At 34.7% G+C, this 16,524-nt stretch overlaps 1 protein-coding gene across 1 annotated transcript; it reads left to right on the top strand.

Moving 5' to 3' along the window:
* The first annotated feature begins 13,171 nt into the window (after nucleotides 1–13,171).
* Nucleotides 13,172–16,524, top strand: LOC129309985 (uncharacterized). The gene is made up of 4 exons (XM_054951789.1): nucleotides 13,172–13,933; nucleotides 14,544–14,784; nucleotides 15,397–15,514; nucleotides 16,037–16,524. Exons 1-4 carry the CDS (start codon nucleotides 13,341–13,343, stop codon nucleotides 16,126–16,128), a joined length of 1,044 nt encoding a protein of 347 aa, XP_054807764.1. The 5' UTR covers nucleotides 13,172–13,340; the 3' UTR covers nucleotides 16,129–16,524.

Raw genomic sequence — 16,524 nt, 5'->3', positions numbered from 1 at the left:
TTATTTGTTGGTTAAGGTTGAAATTTACAAAGTTCATATTTTGGGTAGAAATCTAAGTGTGGAAAATTGGGCACTTGGATTATTTGATGTTGTAGATGTTAGTATGGGTCGTTTTACATTGGTGAATGTTTGAGATTGTGTTATATATGAAAATTGGGAATTTAGTAAGAAGTTTAGAATTTAATTATACATACATACATACATACATACAATTATTATTATCATTGGAGATTTGCTCTCAATTGCTATTTTGCTAAAGCGGTAATTCATTTTTGTATGCTTGCTTTTGAATTAGAAAGTACATATATTGATATGAAAATTGTTATGAAATTATTTACTATGCTACATTGTTTAAAACTCTAGTAAAGTGAGATATTATGTCGTATGAAGTGATTTATAAAAAAATGAATAGCTAAGCATGAGATTTGGTTTTATAACATATATATGATTTGGAATGTTATTATTGTATGCATTGATTTGGACTGCAATATTGTTTGAAGAATTTATGGATATGTTAGAGAAATTAAATATCATGATATTGTCACCACATTGGAACTCATTTATTAGCTTCTTCTTAGGGCCTTTAGTATGATTTGATCTTTTGGCCGGGATTGGATAAGTCCTTGGAACTTATTATACCTGTTGAATAATACCGGTGGCAAACGTGTGTAACAGCAAACTCTTGACTGGTTGCTTGAGTCGTGCCCAGAAGGACACTGTCCTTAAGAACTATTTCGGCACACCCTCGGACGGCCGGTAGTTCCCCAGGATTAAACAAGCACTTCCTCGGTGGAACGCGGGAACAGAACAACGGAGACCAAACGTAATTACAGACAGACACAGATAGATTGGCAGAGGGAGGAAGAGAGAACCGCGAGGGCTCAAGAGGCTTCTGTATTTCGCTCTGTCTGAACCCATGGCTATATATAGCCCGAAGGTGGACATGAACGTTGGGAGGTTACCACCAGTTTAAAAACTCGGTTACAGTCTCATAAAAATTATTTAAAAACTTGTCTGGAAACGTTGGACTTACACAAAACGCATTCAACTCTGGAAACGTTGGGAACGTTTGGGAAAACAACCGTTTAGAAAAAATTAATTTGTTTAATGAAAAAAACGTTCTTGGTTTGACTTCAAACTCCAGACAGCCAAAATTTGAGTTTCTCCGGCAAGCCAAAATAATTATTTATTTATAAAATAATCCGGTAAAAGGAACCCACTACCTCTTGAACTCGCGTGCAGGGGGGGCGAATCGGCTGATTTCAATTGCGATTGCCCTGAGTTGGCCTGTCTCATGTGCGCGAGGCCACTTCTCTTCCAAGCCCATTTTACTAGCCCACTTCATTCCTTAGTATATATACACTAGGAGAGTCTTTCTTTTAATCAATGTGGGACTTTGACACACACATACTTTTGACACACATACAACAATCCCCCACATGTGTCAAAAGATCTATATTCGTCTGTGTTATTCACATGGAGGATAATCACTTTAAATTTGGTGTCTGTCGACTTGAACCAAACCTAGACTAATAAAACTTAGCACATAGAAAAGTCAGTGTAACTTCGTTATTGAACCAACAGATCTTGAGCATGTGCTAGAGGTCTTATTAATCGGATTATACCCCCACAGTCTCTGCTGTTAACGATGGTTTTGCACGTTATCGGCCATGCGCTCGCCTGGTTTTAACAAATGCTCTAGAGATTTTGCCACGATCTCATAGGAGCGGCCTCACTCCACATTTGTATAGGTGTTTTCATCAAGTGTATCTGCAATGAATACACCATCCGTAAGGACTATGAAAACATTAAGAGCTATCGCTCAGCCTCCTTTCAATGCATTCTAGCACTTTCTCAAGCCATAGGAAGGGACAAAATTCAGTACTAGCAGAACTAACAAGTGACTTATTTTTACCCATTGAACCTTCTTCATGGGATCTCCAATCACAAAGGTTGGGTTGCCATCACCGTTAATTTCAAACAGGCTTAAGTCCCATTCCCCTCGACGTTTCAATAATAAATTTCTTCCCTAGGGGTTTAGTTAACGGATCCACCAGATTTAACTCTGATCTCACGTAATCGATTGAGATTACCCCGTCTTTAAGCAGCTGCCTTATAATATTATGTCTCAATCGAATATGTCTACTTTTGCCATTGAAGGTCTTATTTTTAGCCGTTGCTATTGCAGACTGGCTATCACAATGTAAAGACACTGATGGTGTGGGCTTTTCACCTATTGGAATACTTGCTAAGAAGTTTTTCAACCACTCAGCTTCAGTCCCAGCCAGTTCCATTGCAATGAACTCAGAATCCCTTGAGGATTTTGTGTTGATCGTCTGTTTTGCAGATTTCCAGGTTATTGCACCACCACCAAGAGTGAATATATAACCACTAGTGGATTTTGTCTCTTCTGAATCTGAAATCCAGTTAGCATCACTGTATCCTTCCAATACAGCGGGAAATCCATTATACAATATACCATAATTCATGGTACCTCTCAAATATCTCAAGACTCTCACCAGAGCCTCCCAATGTTTACTGCCTAGACAGTGAGTATATCTACTCAATCTGCCTACAGCATAAGCTATATCAGGCCTAGTAAAGTTCATCAAATGCAACAGACTCCCAATAACCTGTGCATACTCAGATTGAGCAACTGGGTCACCCTTGTGCTTTTTTAATTGCACACTCGAATCATAAGGAGTACTCAAAGGAGCATCTTCAAGATGTCCAAACTTTTTGAGTATTTTCTCAACATAATGTTCTTGGGAAAGCAAGATTCCATTTTCATTCCTTATGATTTTTACACCCAAGATTACCTTGGCTTCACCCATATCTTTCATGTCAAAATTTGAAGAAAGAAAAATTTTTGTTTCATTAACAATACATATACTAGAGCCAAAAATTAGCATATCATCCACATACAAGCATATAATCACACAATCATTATTTACAAACTTTGTATAAACACATCTTTCTACTTCAACAGTAAAAAATCCACCAGTTGTCAAAACTTGATCAAGTTTCTCATGCCATTGCTTAGGCACTTGTTTTAAGCCATATAAAGACTTTACAAGTTTACAAACTTTATTTTCTTGCCCAGGAATCACACATCCCTCAGGCTGTGCCATGTAAATTTCTTCTTCTAAATCACCATTTAAAAAAGCTGTTTTAACATCCATTTGGTGAACAAAAAGTTTGTAAATTGAAGCCAAAGCAATAAGAACTCTTATAGAATAGATTCTAGTCACAGGAGAAAAAGTGTCAAAATAATCTATATTTTCTTTTTGAGTAAAACCCTTGGCCACAAGCCTTGCTTTATACTTATCGATTGAACCGTCTAGAAAATATTTTTTCTTAAAAATCCATTTACACCCAATAGCCTTAGCTCCTTGGGGCAAATCTGATAAAACCCAAGTTTTATTTTTCCTTAAAGAATCAATTTCAATTTCAATTGCTTCTTTCCAATATTTGGCATCAGGAGAAGAAATAGCTTCATAAAAATTTAACGGTTCATCTTGTACTAGATAAGTGTAAAAGTCATCTCCAAAACTTGTTTCTTTCCTTTGCCTTTTACTTCTCCTTAAAACCAAATCCTCGTTAAAATTTTGTTCAAACTCTGAATTCTCAACAGGTTTAGAAACATGCTTAATTTTCAAAGGAAAAATATGTTCAAAGAATTCAGCATCCTTAGTTTCTATAATTGTATTTTGGTCTAAAACATCACTTTTTAAAACTAAAAAGCGATACGCTGTACTTTGTTCAGCATACCCAATAAACATAAAATCAAAAGTTTTAGAGCCAATTTTCCTCTTTTTAGGATCAGGCAATAAAACTTTTGCAAGACACCCCCACACTTTCAAATATTTTAAGTTTGGGGTAAACCCTTTCCATAACTCATAAGGTGTTTTCTTCATTTTCTTATGAGGTATCCTATTTTGTAAAAAACATGCAGACAAAATAGCTTCACCTCATAAGTTATCAGGGGCAGAAGAACTTACAAGCAAAGCATTCATCATTTCTTTTAATGTTGTATTTTTTCTTTCTGCAACACCATTAGACTCGGGAGAATAAGGAGGTGTTATCTCATGTATAATTCCTTCTTTTTCACAAAAATCATTTAACAAAATATATTCTCCTCCTCTATCCGATCTAACTCTTTTAATTCTTTTGTTTAACTGATTCTCAACCTCTGCTTTATATAACAGAAATTTTTCAAAAGCCTTATCTTTGTTTCTTAACAAGTATACTTTAGTATATCTTGAAAAATCATCAATAAAAGTTATATAATATTTTTTACCACCTCTAGTCATGGTTTGTTTTAAGTCACTTAAATCTGTATGAATTAAAGATAGTAATTCAGATTCTCTTTGACTAGAAAAATGAGGTTTTTTACTTTGTTTAGTTTCTGCACATACTTCACATTTTCCAAAATCTCTGTTTTTAATTTCAGAAAGTAGTCCAAGTTGTCGCATCCTATTTATATAACCTTTACTAGCATGACCTAGTCTAGCATGCCACAGATCAAAGGAATCAACCATATAAACAGGTATATACTCAGAAGATTCAGTTTTATTCATTTCATCAACATTTAGAACAAACAGTCCCTGATTACAATACCCTTTGCCTACAAACACATTATTTTTTGTCATTACAATCTTGTCAGATTCAAATGACACTTTAACCCCAGCTTTCCCTAAAAGAGTAACTGACACTAAGTTAGCTCTAACTTCAGGCACATGCAGAACATCATTCAGAGCCAGAGTCTTTCCTGATGTGAGCTTTAAGACCACTTTCCCTTTTCCTTGAACTTTAGCAGTTCGGGAATCAGCAAGGTAAACATGGTCTTCCCCTTCCTTTACAGGATTATAGGTGGTAAACATCTCTTGGCTTGCACATATGTGCCTGGTAGCCCCGGAGTCTACCACCCATTTCTTCACATCAAAAATCAAGAGAGCTTGTGACACCACTGCAGCAATGATGTCATCATCACTGTCACCATCTCGTTGTACCAAATTTACATTTGGCTTTCGAGGCTTATCCCGGGTTGCTCTCTTTCTACACTGTGCTGCATAGTGTCCTGGTTTGCCACAGACAAAACAATCTCCTTTCTTTTTGAAAGAGGGGTTAGAAGCATTGGGTTTGTAATCAGATTTTCTATTCCTCTTGTCTTTAGTTTTAGAATCATACCTCTTGCTGTGAGGCTTTGTCTCCACTAAGTTGGCTTTGGATGTCATTTCTCTGGTTCGAGTTGCACGTATTGCCTTGCGGTTGGTGTCTTTGATGATGATGTGAGTAATCAAGTCAGTCAAGGATAGCTGCTTCTGTTTGTGTTTCAACTGCTGTTTGTAGTCAGACCATGATTCTGGCAGCTTCTCAATCAGTATCCCAGCAATAAACTCGTCTGGAAGGTTGATGTTTTCAGCACAAAGCTCCTCCAGCAGCTTATGATATTCGTTGATTTGCTCCTTCACATCCTTGTTCTCGGTCATCTCCCATTTATAATAGTTGCCCACAACGAACTTTTGTTTACCGGCATCCTCAGCAGTGTACTTTGTAACCAGGGACTCCCATATCTTACAAGCTTCCTTGTAGACATAGTAGACATCGAACAAATCATTAGATAAAGTGCTAATGATAGTATGTCGGCATACCTTGTTTGCATGAGTCCATGCAACTCGTTAGGCTTGATCAGTATCAGCAGAAGGCTCGAATTGAGCAAGAGCAGCAGCCACACCATGCATGTCAAGGACGGTGAAGACACGTTCTTGCCAGCGTTTGAAGTTCCGGCCATCAAAGACTTCTATCTTTGATATGTCCGGGAACGGCCTTGGTAGGGGGACGGCAACAGCGGCAGGCACGTACTGACCTCCGGCCGAACCACCCGGCACACCTTCGGGAGTGACACCCTCAGCATTGTTGGTCGACATTGGGTTGAATAGTTCTTAAGATTGTTGAATAATACCGGCGGCAAACGTGTGTAACAGCAAACTCTTGACTGGTTGCTTGAGTCGTGCCTAGAAGGACACTGTCCTTAAGAACTATTTCGGCACACCCTCGGACGGCCGGTAGTTCCCCAGGATTAAACAAGCACTTCCTCGGCGGAACGCGGGAACAAAACAACGGAGACCAAACGTAATTACAGACGGACACAGATAGATTGGCAGAGGGAGGAAGAGAGAACCACGAGGGCTCAAGAGGCTTCTGTATTTCGCTCTGTCTGAACCCATGGCTATATATAGCCCGAAGGTGGACATGAACGTTGGGAGATTACCACCGGTTTAAAAACTCGGCTACAATCTCATAAAAATTATTTAAAAACTTGTCTGGAAACGTTGGAGTTACACAAAACGCATTCAACTCTGGAACGGCAAGCCAAAATAATTATTTATTTGTAAAATAATCCGGTAAAAGGAACCCACTACCTCTTGAACTCGCACGCAGGGGGGGCGAATCGGCTGATTTCAATTGCGATTGCCCTGAGTTGGCCTGTCTCATGTGCGCGAGACCACTTCTCTTCCAAGCCCATTTTACTAGCCCACTTCATTCCTTAGTATATATACACTAGGAGAGTCTTTCTTTTAATCAATGTGGGACTTTGACACACACACACTTTTGACACACATACAACAATACCACCTCTCGAGCATAAGGGTATGGGAGAGAACTTATGGTCCAGTTGTGAGTTCTATAACCTTTGGCTGGGCTACATCTCTCAATTAGAAAGCATGGTGTAAATTCAATAACGTGAATGAAATCTATTATTATGAATAGCTCATAGGTTCGGTTAGGGAGAATAACGAGGTTCATTATAATGGATGTTAATAAATTGTCATGCATATTTATTATGATTATCATTTTTCCACTTTAATACTTGTAATCCATTCTTGCATGCTATCTTAAATTATTTGGTGCTTATTGAGATATTATCTTCTCCCATCGTTTATTAAAATTTACTGGTGAAGAATAGACCTAAGATATATGAAAAAGTAAACCTAAAATTTACTGGTGAAGAGTATAATGGTCAGGAAGGGAGGAAATATGAGGCTGGAGGTTGCTTGAGGCTACTAGCTACCTTGTAATTAACTCCTAGTTTTAATTCATGTGTTGGATATTTGTACATAGCCGATTAAAAACATGTTCATATTTGTTGACTTTTGATTAAATACAACTTATTAACTGTTATTGGAGAGTGCTGGTAGATAGCTTTAGGCCCCTACACATGACTTGCTATTTGGATTTGAATGATATTAAACTTCTTGTTGCTGGAATGATTAATGTTTTAAATATGAATTTGATGAAAAAGGGAATTATAATATAAATAATCAATAATCATGAATATCATTAAATTAAATAAATAATTATTAATTCAATTAACAAATGGTGGTTAGTTCCAGTTGAAGTGGCTAGTGTCTCACAATTTATCAAACAAAAGTTTGAATCTTCACAAGGAAAGGGGTGCTTGCATTTAGCATTCAGCCAGTGCTTCAAAAATGGTTGTCTCTAATAAAAGTATACTTGTAAACAATAAAAAAAAAATTAATCTAATTAATAAATGTACATGACTTTAGAGATTAGTGTGAGGCTCTTATTATTGTGTCTAGATGTGTGGTTGACCTAGAATCATGTGATTCATGTTATAAATGAGATCGTGTAACTAATGTTTGAAGCGTTATAATGATCAGCGCATCAATATTCTTGGTAACATACACTCCCTCTCATATCATAATATAAGATATCTTTTAAAAGCTTTGTTTGGTTTAAAATATAAATCATTAGATAACTTTTATAATTACTTTTTCAACTATACCCCTACTTCATTTATTACATTTTTGAAAAAAAAAATGATGCATTAAAATTTTAATTATCATTATTAAAGAATTTATATAAGGTATTTAATGATGGTAAAATTAAAAAGATATATTTTTTTAAAAAAATTGAAATTCTAACTAACATTTTTTGAAAATTGTGAATTAATTGTCAATGTCCTGTATTTTAGTCTAGAGGGAGTATATTATAAGAGTAAATTTTTGCTTCTTGACCAATTCAATATGAGAAATCTGTTTTTTTTTATTTGTTTGCCATATTGAATGTGAAAAATCTGTTTAATCAATGATCATAGGAGATGCTGCAATCTGACTATACAAGAGCCATGTTACAAGCATAATGCGTATAAGAATGCCACCAGCACAGTAACTATTGTAATAGATATCTTTTTTATTTTAGGGTTAAAAGAGCAATTTAGCCTTTAAACTATAAGTCTAAATTATTTGGGATCCTCAATTTATTTGTGCAACATTTTTTTCTTAATTTTTAAAAATCTTGCAATGTAACTTATCTTTAACAAAAGTTAACTTTGATTACTAATTAATTAAAAAATAACAAAAAAAGACTGAAAAATTACAGAAAAGGATTTGAAAGTTACAACCAAGGACCCAATAAATTATAGAATGGACAAAGAAAATTATTTTGGTCAATTTATGTAAGTTTTGATATCCCTTTCTGTTATTTTTTTGTCAATTAATAACCAAAATTAACTTTTCTTAATTATAGGGTCTGCATTGCACCATTTTCAAAAATTGAGGGGAATGTTGCACAAAAATGAGTTTAAGATTTCAAATCCTTCAAAACTTATAGTTTAAGAATTATATTGCTATTTAACCTTTTATTTTACTTGGAGATCATGGATATAAATTCACATTGTACATAATATGTATAGAATAGAAATAAATTGGTGGAAAAATTAATATTTTATTAGACATATATGGTTTCTTCACTGTCATGCATCTAATAATTCTTATTGGGCATTAATTATTATACTTTTCAATTTTTAAATTCAGGAATATATTTTATTTCAAGATTTATTAATTGTATATAATTTGTTTTCTTATCTGTAATTCTCTATAAGAAGCATCACAGTAAATGCCACAATTAATTTTTTCTGAAAAAAAATTTCACAGTTACTACTTACTAGACTTTTTTTTTTTTTTGCCAAAAAAGAGGATTATATGTGACTCACACACATGTAGCCTTCATTGTTCTTCATACATTATGGTTTTTCTTCATTAAGAGGGACTGTTTATTTGGATTTACGTTTTGCAAATCTGATAAATTATTATAATGCAAACATGGTAATAATAATAATAATAGGACTAATTAACTCAATTTGGCAGAAATAATACATGATATGTCAATCAGTTATATATACACACAGAGCCTAATCTCTCGGTTCCATATCCACAGTTCAAAAGGAGAGGTTCTGAGAAAATGGGGGAAGAAGAAAATGATATTGTCCTAAAAGCATTCATACATTGTGAAGGATGTTCAGAACAAATGTTCAAATGCTTGAGAGGCTTTGATGGTAATGTACTTTGTGTTTGTGAGAGTTTAATTATGTGTGCCTTTATATGTTGTTTTTTTAATTTCTAGTACAATTAAAATATGGCTCTAATATTGTTTTGGACAAAATCAATAATAAGCAAATTGTAATTTGTTTTTTAATAATATTTTTATGTTTAATTTATTAGTAAGATCTTACGTTAATTATTTTTAATAATATTGGTTGATTTCTTTTTTCTTTTTTTGGCCAGAAAAAAGTCATATTGGTTGGTTTCTTGAATATAGTATTTTTTGTCCGTGTAGGAAAATCCTACGGGTTTCTTGGAAAAATTTGGGAGATAGTACATAATAATAGGGGGACCGAGGATCTTTGATTAGTGGGGGCATTTTAAAAAAATTTAAAACTTCAGAATTTATTATTTAAATACAATATGTTTAATTTTAAAGATTAAGTTAAATAAAATTGATTAACTAATTATATTTTCACTTCAATACTCAAAACACGAAAATATATTTAAATCTTAGTATTACATTAAAATTTTTTTTTAAATAAAAAAATTAATATTTTAATGGGCTCAAAATCCTAAATTTTATAGCAACAAAGTACAAAATTTTGTTGACATGCATTTTTCTAAGTGGAGGCATTTACCCTCCATCAACAACACATAGGTCCGCCCCTAATCATGTGTCTATATCTCTTTTCACTCTGAGTAAGATTGATTGCTTTAAAATATTTAAATTCCAATCATTGTATTTTTAATATGAAAATCTTGTTAATAGGTAATTTAAATATATATATATATATATATATTTGTGTTTTTGAGCTGTGTGAGAATCACCCTAGCCGACTGTAAACCACAAGTCATCTAATGGACTAAAGAAAGAACGAAACAACAAAGAAAACTATATGTATATATATATTTGATTTGATTGTATGAATCAGTATTTGATGGAGGCTAAAATATATATATATATAGGAGTGGAGAAGGTGGTGGTTGATAGAGAAAATCAGAAGGTGATAGTGAGAGGAAAAGAGGCTGAGCCATTGAAAGTGTTGAAAAGACTGAGAAAGAAATACAGCAAAAATGTGGACCTCATTTCCCCAATACTGGTAAATATTATTAATCCATCTCATCAGACCCAAGAGGCACAACAACAGAAGAAAGATCCTCCACAACTCAAGATTCTGATTCTCAAGACCTTTATGCACTGTGAAGGTTGTGCAAGTGATGTGCAGAGAAGCCTTGAGAACATGAAAGGGGTTGTGTCTGTTGATGTGAACAGGGAAGACTCACAAGTTGTTGTGAGGGGTGTTGTGGACGCAACACAACTTGTTCAACATGTGAAGGATCGATTTGGGAAGCATGCTGAGATTATAAACCAAGAGGAATACTGTTGTTGCTGCTGCTGCTGCAAAATGGAACCTGAAGATGAGAACACAAATAATGAAGAAGAGATCAGTAATAATGAAGATGTGATTGTGTTCTCTAATCCTCCTCAGTATTCTACACAGTGCCTTTATCCTTGCCAAACTTTTAGTGATGAAAATGTGTTTTCTTGTTCGCTCATGTAAGAAGTTCCAGCCAATTCTTTTGATGATTGAATTGGCACATGTTTGTAAACCAGCACAATTAATTTTTTTTAAACAAATTTGCCCTTAAACTATAAGTTTAGGAGCGTTTTGAATTTAAGATTCTTGACATTCTGAACTTATGATTTAGGCACTAACTTGCTTTTTTACCTTTTTATTTTTTATTTTTTTGAGAATACTAGTTATAACCAAATAATATGAAGAGTCTAAAATTAATGCTGATTTCATTCAGATGAGTGTACATTAGGTCTTTGACATGGATTGGGATCTTCTAGTTTAGCTTCAGCTGGTCAAATTTTAATTGTTTTAGTTAAAATAAATTTTTTATTTTGGTTGCGGAAAACATTATTTAAAAAGATAGGGTTACAATATGGATTGTTTAATTTTTTTATAAGATATTAATTGATTTATAGGTAGTTGAATGTTTATTAATACACAAACTTTCTTCATACCTATTTACTTGCCCAGAAAAAAACAGACTAAGGAAAAGACAAAATTTACATACTACATAAGGATTATTTTTTCCTTGTCAGTTTTACCCTCCATTTAATGTTATTCTATTTCAAATCTTAACTATATCCATGTTATTAGAAACAAAAAATAATTATACCTTAAACGTTGGATTAAGACTTATATGTAGAAACAAAATGGAAATTCAAATCAGGACAAAAAAAAAGTGTTATGGACTTATGGTAAATTGTATAAAGTTTGAAAAATGAATTTGTTTGTGCTAAAATATGATTTTTGCCTCAAGCCCAACTATTTTGGCAAAAAATTTGGTCCTAAGCTTACCAAGGTTTTTTAGATGAAAGGAAGTCATGAAAAAACTTTGTCAAGCACACGTTATTTTGAAAAAGAGACAAAAGTGAAGAAACATGAGAAAATTATAGCTAATGATCTTAAAAAAGTGAAACATAAATTATAAGAAACATTGCCACTTGGTGCTTACAAAAGGAGAAAGCCATACACATATGCGACTCTTCAACTCTCCACTCACATTTCTGTACAATCTTTTTGAACATTTCAGCAACTCAATCTAGTTGCCCATTGCAAAATCCTTTACCTTGCATCATTTTTTACTTTGCTTAATGCGACTTTTTTTTTTCTTTTAGCAAATTCAACATAACACCCTTAACACATCATACATCCAATAAAAAGCAGTTAATTCTTCAGTGACTAATAAAGTATTAGCTTTTGTGCCCTAATGTTTTGCTTTTTAGTTTTTCATCTTTTATTTTCTCTAATATTAATTATATGTATTTTTGGTAATTAAAGGGGCCAAGCCCAGTTACAAAATAAAACTAAACAGAGTCTTTTTTTTTTTGGGTCAAAACTAAATAGAGTCTTGGGATTGAGATTCCATATTCTCCCTATGCACAGTGTCCTTTAGGAAAAAAGAACAGAAGTAAAAAAACTCAGATCCATCTGTTCCTTTTTTTGCCAACGTTTCCGCAGCATGATTCAGATCATGGGGGGCATAATTAATCTGCACCTTCCAGTTGCAGAGCAACATATTAGAAATTTCCAACGAGACATTGGTGAAGATAATAATATTGATTGATTAGTTAGCATGATGTGGGTCTGGGTTTCAGAATATCACTCTTTATCCACTAGTCAAGAGCTTGGCCCAATCCAAGTATCAATTCAATTAATTTATTAATTATTAATTACTTTATTTATTTTAAATTATAAAACACTTTTAAATAAAATTTCACATATCAATAAATTTTATTAAATACATTTCATAATTTTATTTTTTTAAAATAAAATATAAATTTTTAAAAATATTTATCATTTAATATTTTAAAAAGAGAAGAGATAAAAATTAATTATAAAGAAAGAATAAATAATATTAAAATTAATGTATTTAATAAAATTTTAATATATTTAAAATGTTTTATATTTTAAGATAGAAATTTTTTTTATAAGTGTTTTATAATTTAAAATGAATGGAGTAATTAATTAAAAGGCAACAAAATGAAGGAGAACAAAGAACCGTTGTGGTGCCACTGGAGGCGAGAATAGAATATTCCAACGTGGAGCCTGTGCCTTAGCGTCGGGCAATGACGTTCAGCCTCCAACGACTAGTTTCGGCAGCAAAACGTGGAAGCAATATAATATAATATAAAAAAAATAAAATTAAAAATAATAATAAATATAAAAAATAGTAATTGTTATTAATACTTTGTCTGGCTCTGTGTCGCGCGTTATGCTTCGCCAACGTCCCTCACCATCTCTTGCGGTCAGAAAAGTCAGATTCATCCACGTGTCTTAATTCTTCTTCTCCGTCCACCCATCCGTTAGCCCCGCTCAGTTTCTTCTCGTTCTGCAGCTTCCCCTCCGCCATTGAAGAGCCAAAAAAACAAAAAGAAAAAAAAAATCCTAAATAAAGTAGTAAATTTCCATTCAAATGGGAAAACTGCTGTGCGATTCGACGACCGTTACCGAGCCCTTTCAAGGTTCGTCGCCGATTGTCCCTTGGAGGGATCCGAAATCCGCGCCCCTTGAAGCCATCAAAGCCGTAGATCTAGTTAACCAGACGAGTGTCGCCGCCGTCAACGACGGTTGGGAAGACGTTCTTGGCTTAGAAGAGCAGCAACGGCGGCACCTACAAAGGCTGCAGTCTAAGGGCGTGCTTTGGAAGGCTCCCGAGGATGACCATTCCTCTACCCTTAGATCCGTCGTTTTCCGCCTTTCTCATGGCGGTGAGGTCTCGGCCGACGGCAACTGCCTCTTCACGGCTTCACAGAAGGCGATGGGCGGTGAAATCGGCGCGCGGGATCTGAGGAAGCGCACGGTGAGAAGGTTCTTGGAAGATCTTGGATCTGCGACTTTTCAGGAGAGGGAAAGCATTGACGATGCGATTCGGCACATGTACTCGCCGGATCTGAGGAATGGGTGGGGTGTGCATGTTGTCCAGGAGGTGAAGTTGTTGGCCAATAAGGGGGATCGCGTAGCCCTTGATTCGGCCATCGATGAGCTCGTTCTCCTTGGGATGCAAAGGTATCGTTCGTTGGGCTCATTTTTAGTTCGACTAGTTTCCTTTTTCCCATTTTCTTCTTTGTGCAGGAAGGTCACGCTAGTCTATTGAACGCATATTTAGTAACCCGCTTTTCTACCTAAAAACGTGTTAAGAATTAGGACAGTAATCACGATAGCATGTGAATAGGCTTCTGAATCAACTTTTTCTGGAATTCCAATACCTTCAGATCTTATATACACCTGATAGACTTTATCAGTTAGGTTCGCTAATTTCTTTAGGTGTCTTTGGCTATTCTAATTTCTTGGGAAACCTATTTCCAGTTCTAGACGCTATTTTACTTTCTTTTACCGTCTCATTGATGATATGGCACACTATAGCTTAGTGAACTCGGCTCACCATTGAGTCATGTATTTTGGTAAAGCCTTAGGGACATTAGGAGTTACGATTTATACTATATATTTTTTGAGAACTTGTCAATCTTTCTCTCACTTCTTAGCAGAGAGAGTGCAGTTTCTTTCCTGCTTAAATGATTTGCCTTTGAAATATTATGCTTTTAAATGGATATGAGCCCAGAATGCTGTTACTTTTACCACTACTTGTTTTCTTTACTATCTACTTTCTTGATTGAAGAGAAATGGCGGCAGAGTCTATTTACAAAGAGAGATGCGTCCCAGTGAATGACGGTCCCAGTTGGGCCAAATACATGTTGCTCTCTGGATCTTCTGACGATGAGTATGATATCATCACTTTGCAATATACTGAAGAGGGCTTGTTATCTGTAGATGAGAATCGAGAGGGTCATGCCGCAGCATTTGGTGATGATATAGCCATCGAGTGCCTAGCAACTGAGTTCAAGAGAGAGATATATGTGGTAAGTAGTCTAGGATGCTTTATTTTAGGGCTGGATTTTTTTTTTTCTTGTATTAATAAGCTTAAGTTCTGACATAAATGTGGAAATTTTCAGTAGCTCTTATTCATCATCCCATGAGAGTTCATGGATGAGGAAATTTAATTTTTACGTTAATTTTTTTTAAGTAAATCACGCAAATTTCTTCCGAATTTTGCTGAAACCACATAGAATTTATCTCTATGTTTCAAAATATATTCAGACCTTCTCAAAACATAGTTATCCCCTACTATTCTCAATTAATCTATATACATACCTTTTAAAACAAAAAAAAGTAAATAGAGCGTGTTTTGATAAGAAAATTAAAATTAGATTGACGTTTAAAGTTGCCTTTTATTTAAAATGAGTTAAATATAATGAATTAATTAAAATGAGTTATCATATATATATATATATATATTGATATTGAAAATAGCAAGGAAATTGTCTATGAAACTTTTAACAATTTAGAGGAGGATTGTTGAATTTAATTTACTCTTTCATTTGACAATTGACTTGTCTGCACTTTTTGCATACATGTGGAAGTTGTCATCTTTCATAGAGATTTCGTCTAAGGTTATATTTAATTATTTTCAGGTGCAAGCACATGGTTCTGATGCAATGGTTGACGAAGAAAACTGTGTTTTCTTCCTTCCACATCGTCCGAGGAGCCAAATTCTGGAACCTCCCATTTTTCTCTTCATGAAAGGAACAGGTAATGAAGCAGAGGCTAATTTTGTATACCTTTTCAGTGGTAGGCTTGGTTAGTTGGAGGCTAAATCGAGAGACTTTATTGGTCGAAAAGTGACCCTTTTGAAGACTAAATTAAAGGTCACAAAAATGGGGGAAAAAGAAAGACCTTATTAAAGGGTTTTATCTTGAGACAACCGAATTAAGGAGAGAATAATCTTTTACTGGACCAAATTGTTGGAGGCTAAATTGAGAGACTACAGAAGATCCAAGAATTGAATGTCACCAAGAAAGAAGAAGAAGACCGTATCAAAGGGTTTTATCTTAAGAAAAAAAAGTTAATAAGAGAATGATCTTATAAATACCAAATCATTGCTCTACCTTGTTTGGTTGGGTTTTATCATTTCTTGCCACTTATTTTTTTATGCTCTGGGACAAATATTTTCTTTGCCTCTTGAGCCTTCTAGGTAAGGTAGAAAGGCTAGATACCTAATGTCTGTTAATGTCATTTCCAAATCGATTCTGTATGAAATTTTTGCCATTGCAGGTTGGTGCGGTGCTGGGGCTGACCATTACGAGCCCCTGATTGCTCATCCCTCCTCGGCGGTTTCGCCAGAGAAGGTTGCTGTTGTACTGTGAGGCTCTCGGCCTGCAATTTTGTGGAATAGACATTGAGAGTAGTCTAGATTTTTCTCCCCTCTTATTTATGGTTGGTATGCAGTGTGGCTCCCCTGATGATGAATGCTACAAGGGGAATAATATCATTGCATAGCATTTATATTTTCTTTTTGGTTTCCGTCATTTAAAAATCAATTATCATTGACTCCTAGAAGGCAGGTTTGCCTGCAGTTGAGCAACCCCTAGAGTACTTTTTTTTGTGTAGTTTTGCCGGCTTCTGTTGTTGTTGTTCCTTTTTGTTGAGAGTTGAATAGAGAAGGAGGGTACATCATGTAGGTAGTGTGTTGTTCAAACTGAAGGTTGTATCCTGGTGGGTGAGTTTCATCAATTGAATGAAGGAAAGTGACTTCTTGTTTA

This window comes from Prosopis cineraria, unplaced genomic scaffold (genome assembly GCF_029017545.1).
Source record: "Prosopis cineraria cultivar Desert tree isolate PC_DT_omini unplaced genomic scaffold, ASM2901754v1 PC4, whole genome shotgun sequence".
Taxonomy (NCBI): Eukaryota; Viridiplantae; Streptophyta; class Magnoliopsida; order Fabales; family Fabaceae; genus Prosopis; species Prosopis cineraria.
Note: the sequence above shows the minus strand (reverse complement) of the source record. Positions and strands in the feature narration are given on the sequence as shown.

What these genes read in the sequence shown, in the direction of transcription:
- LOC129309985 (XM_054951789.1), top strand. Translation starts at nt 13,341, where the DNA reads ATGGGAAAACTGCTGTGCGATTCGACGACCGTTACCGAGCCCTTTCAA. An exon ending in GTTCTCCTTGGGATGCAAAG is followed by an intron (nt 13,934 to 14,543) that starts GTATCGTTCGTT and finishes TCTTGATTGAAG; the next exon opens with AGAAATGGCGGCAGAGTCTA. An exon ending in TCTCTTCATGAAAGGAACAG is followed by an intron (nt 15,515 to 16,036) that starts GTAATGAAGCAG and finishes TTGCCATTGCAG; the next exon opens with GTTGGTGCGGTGCTGGGGCT.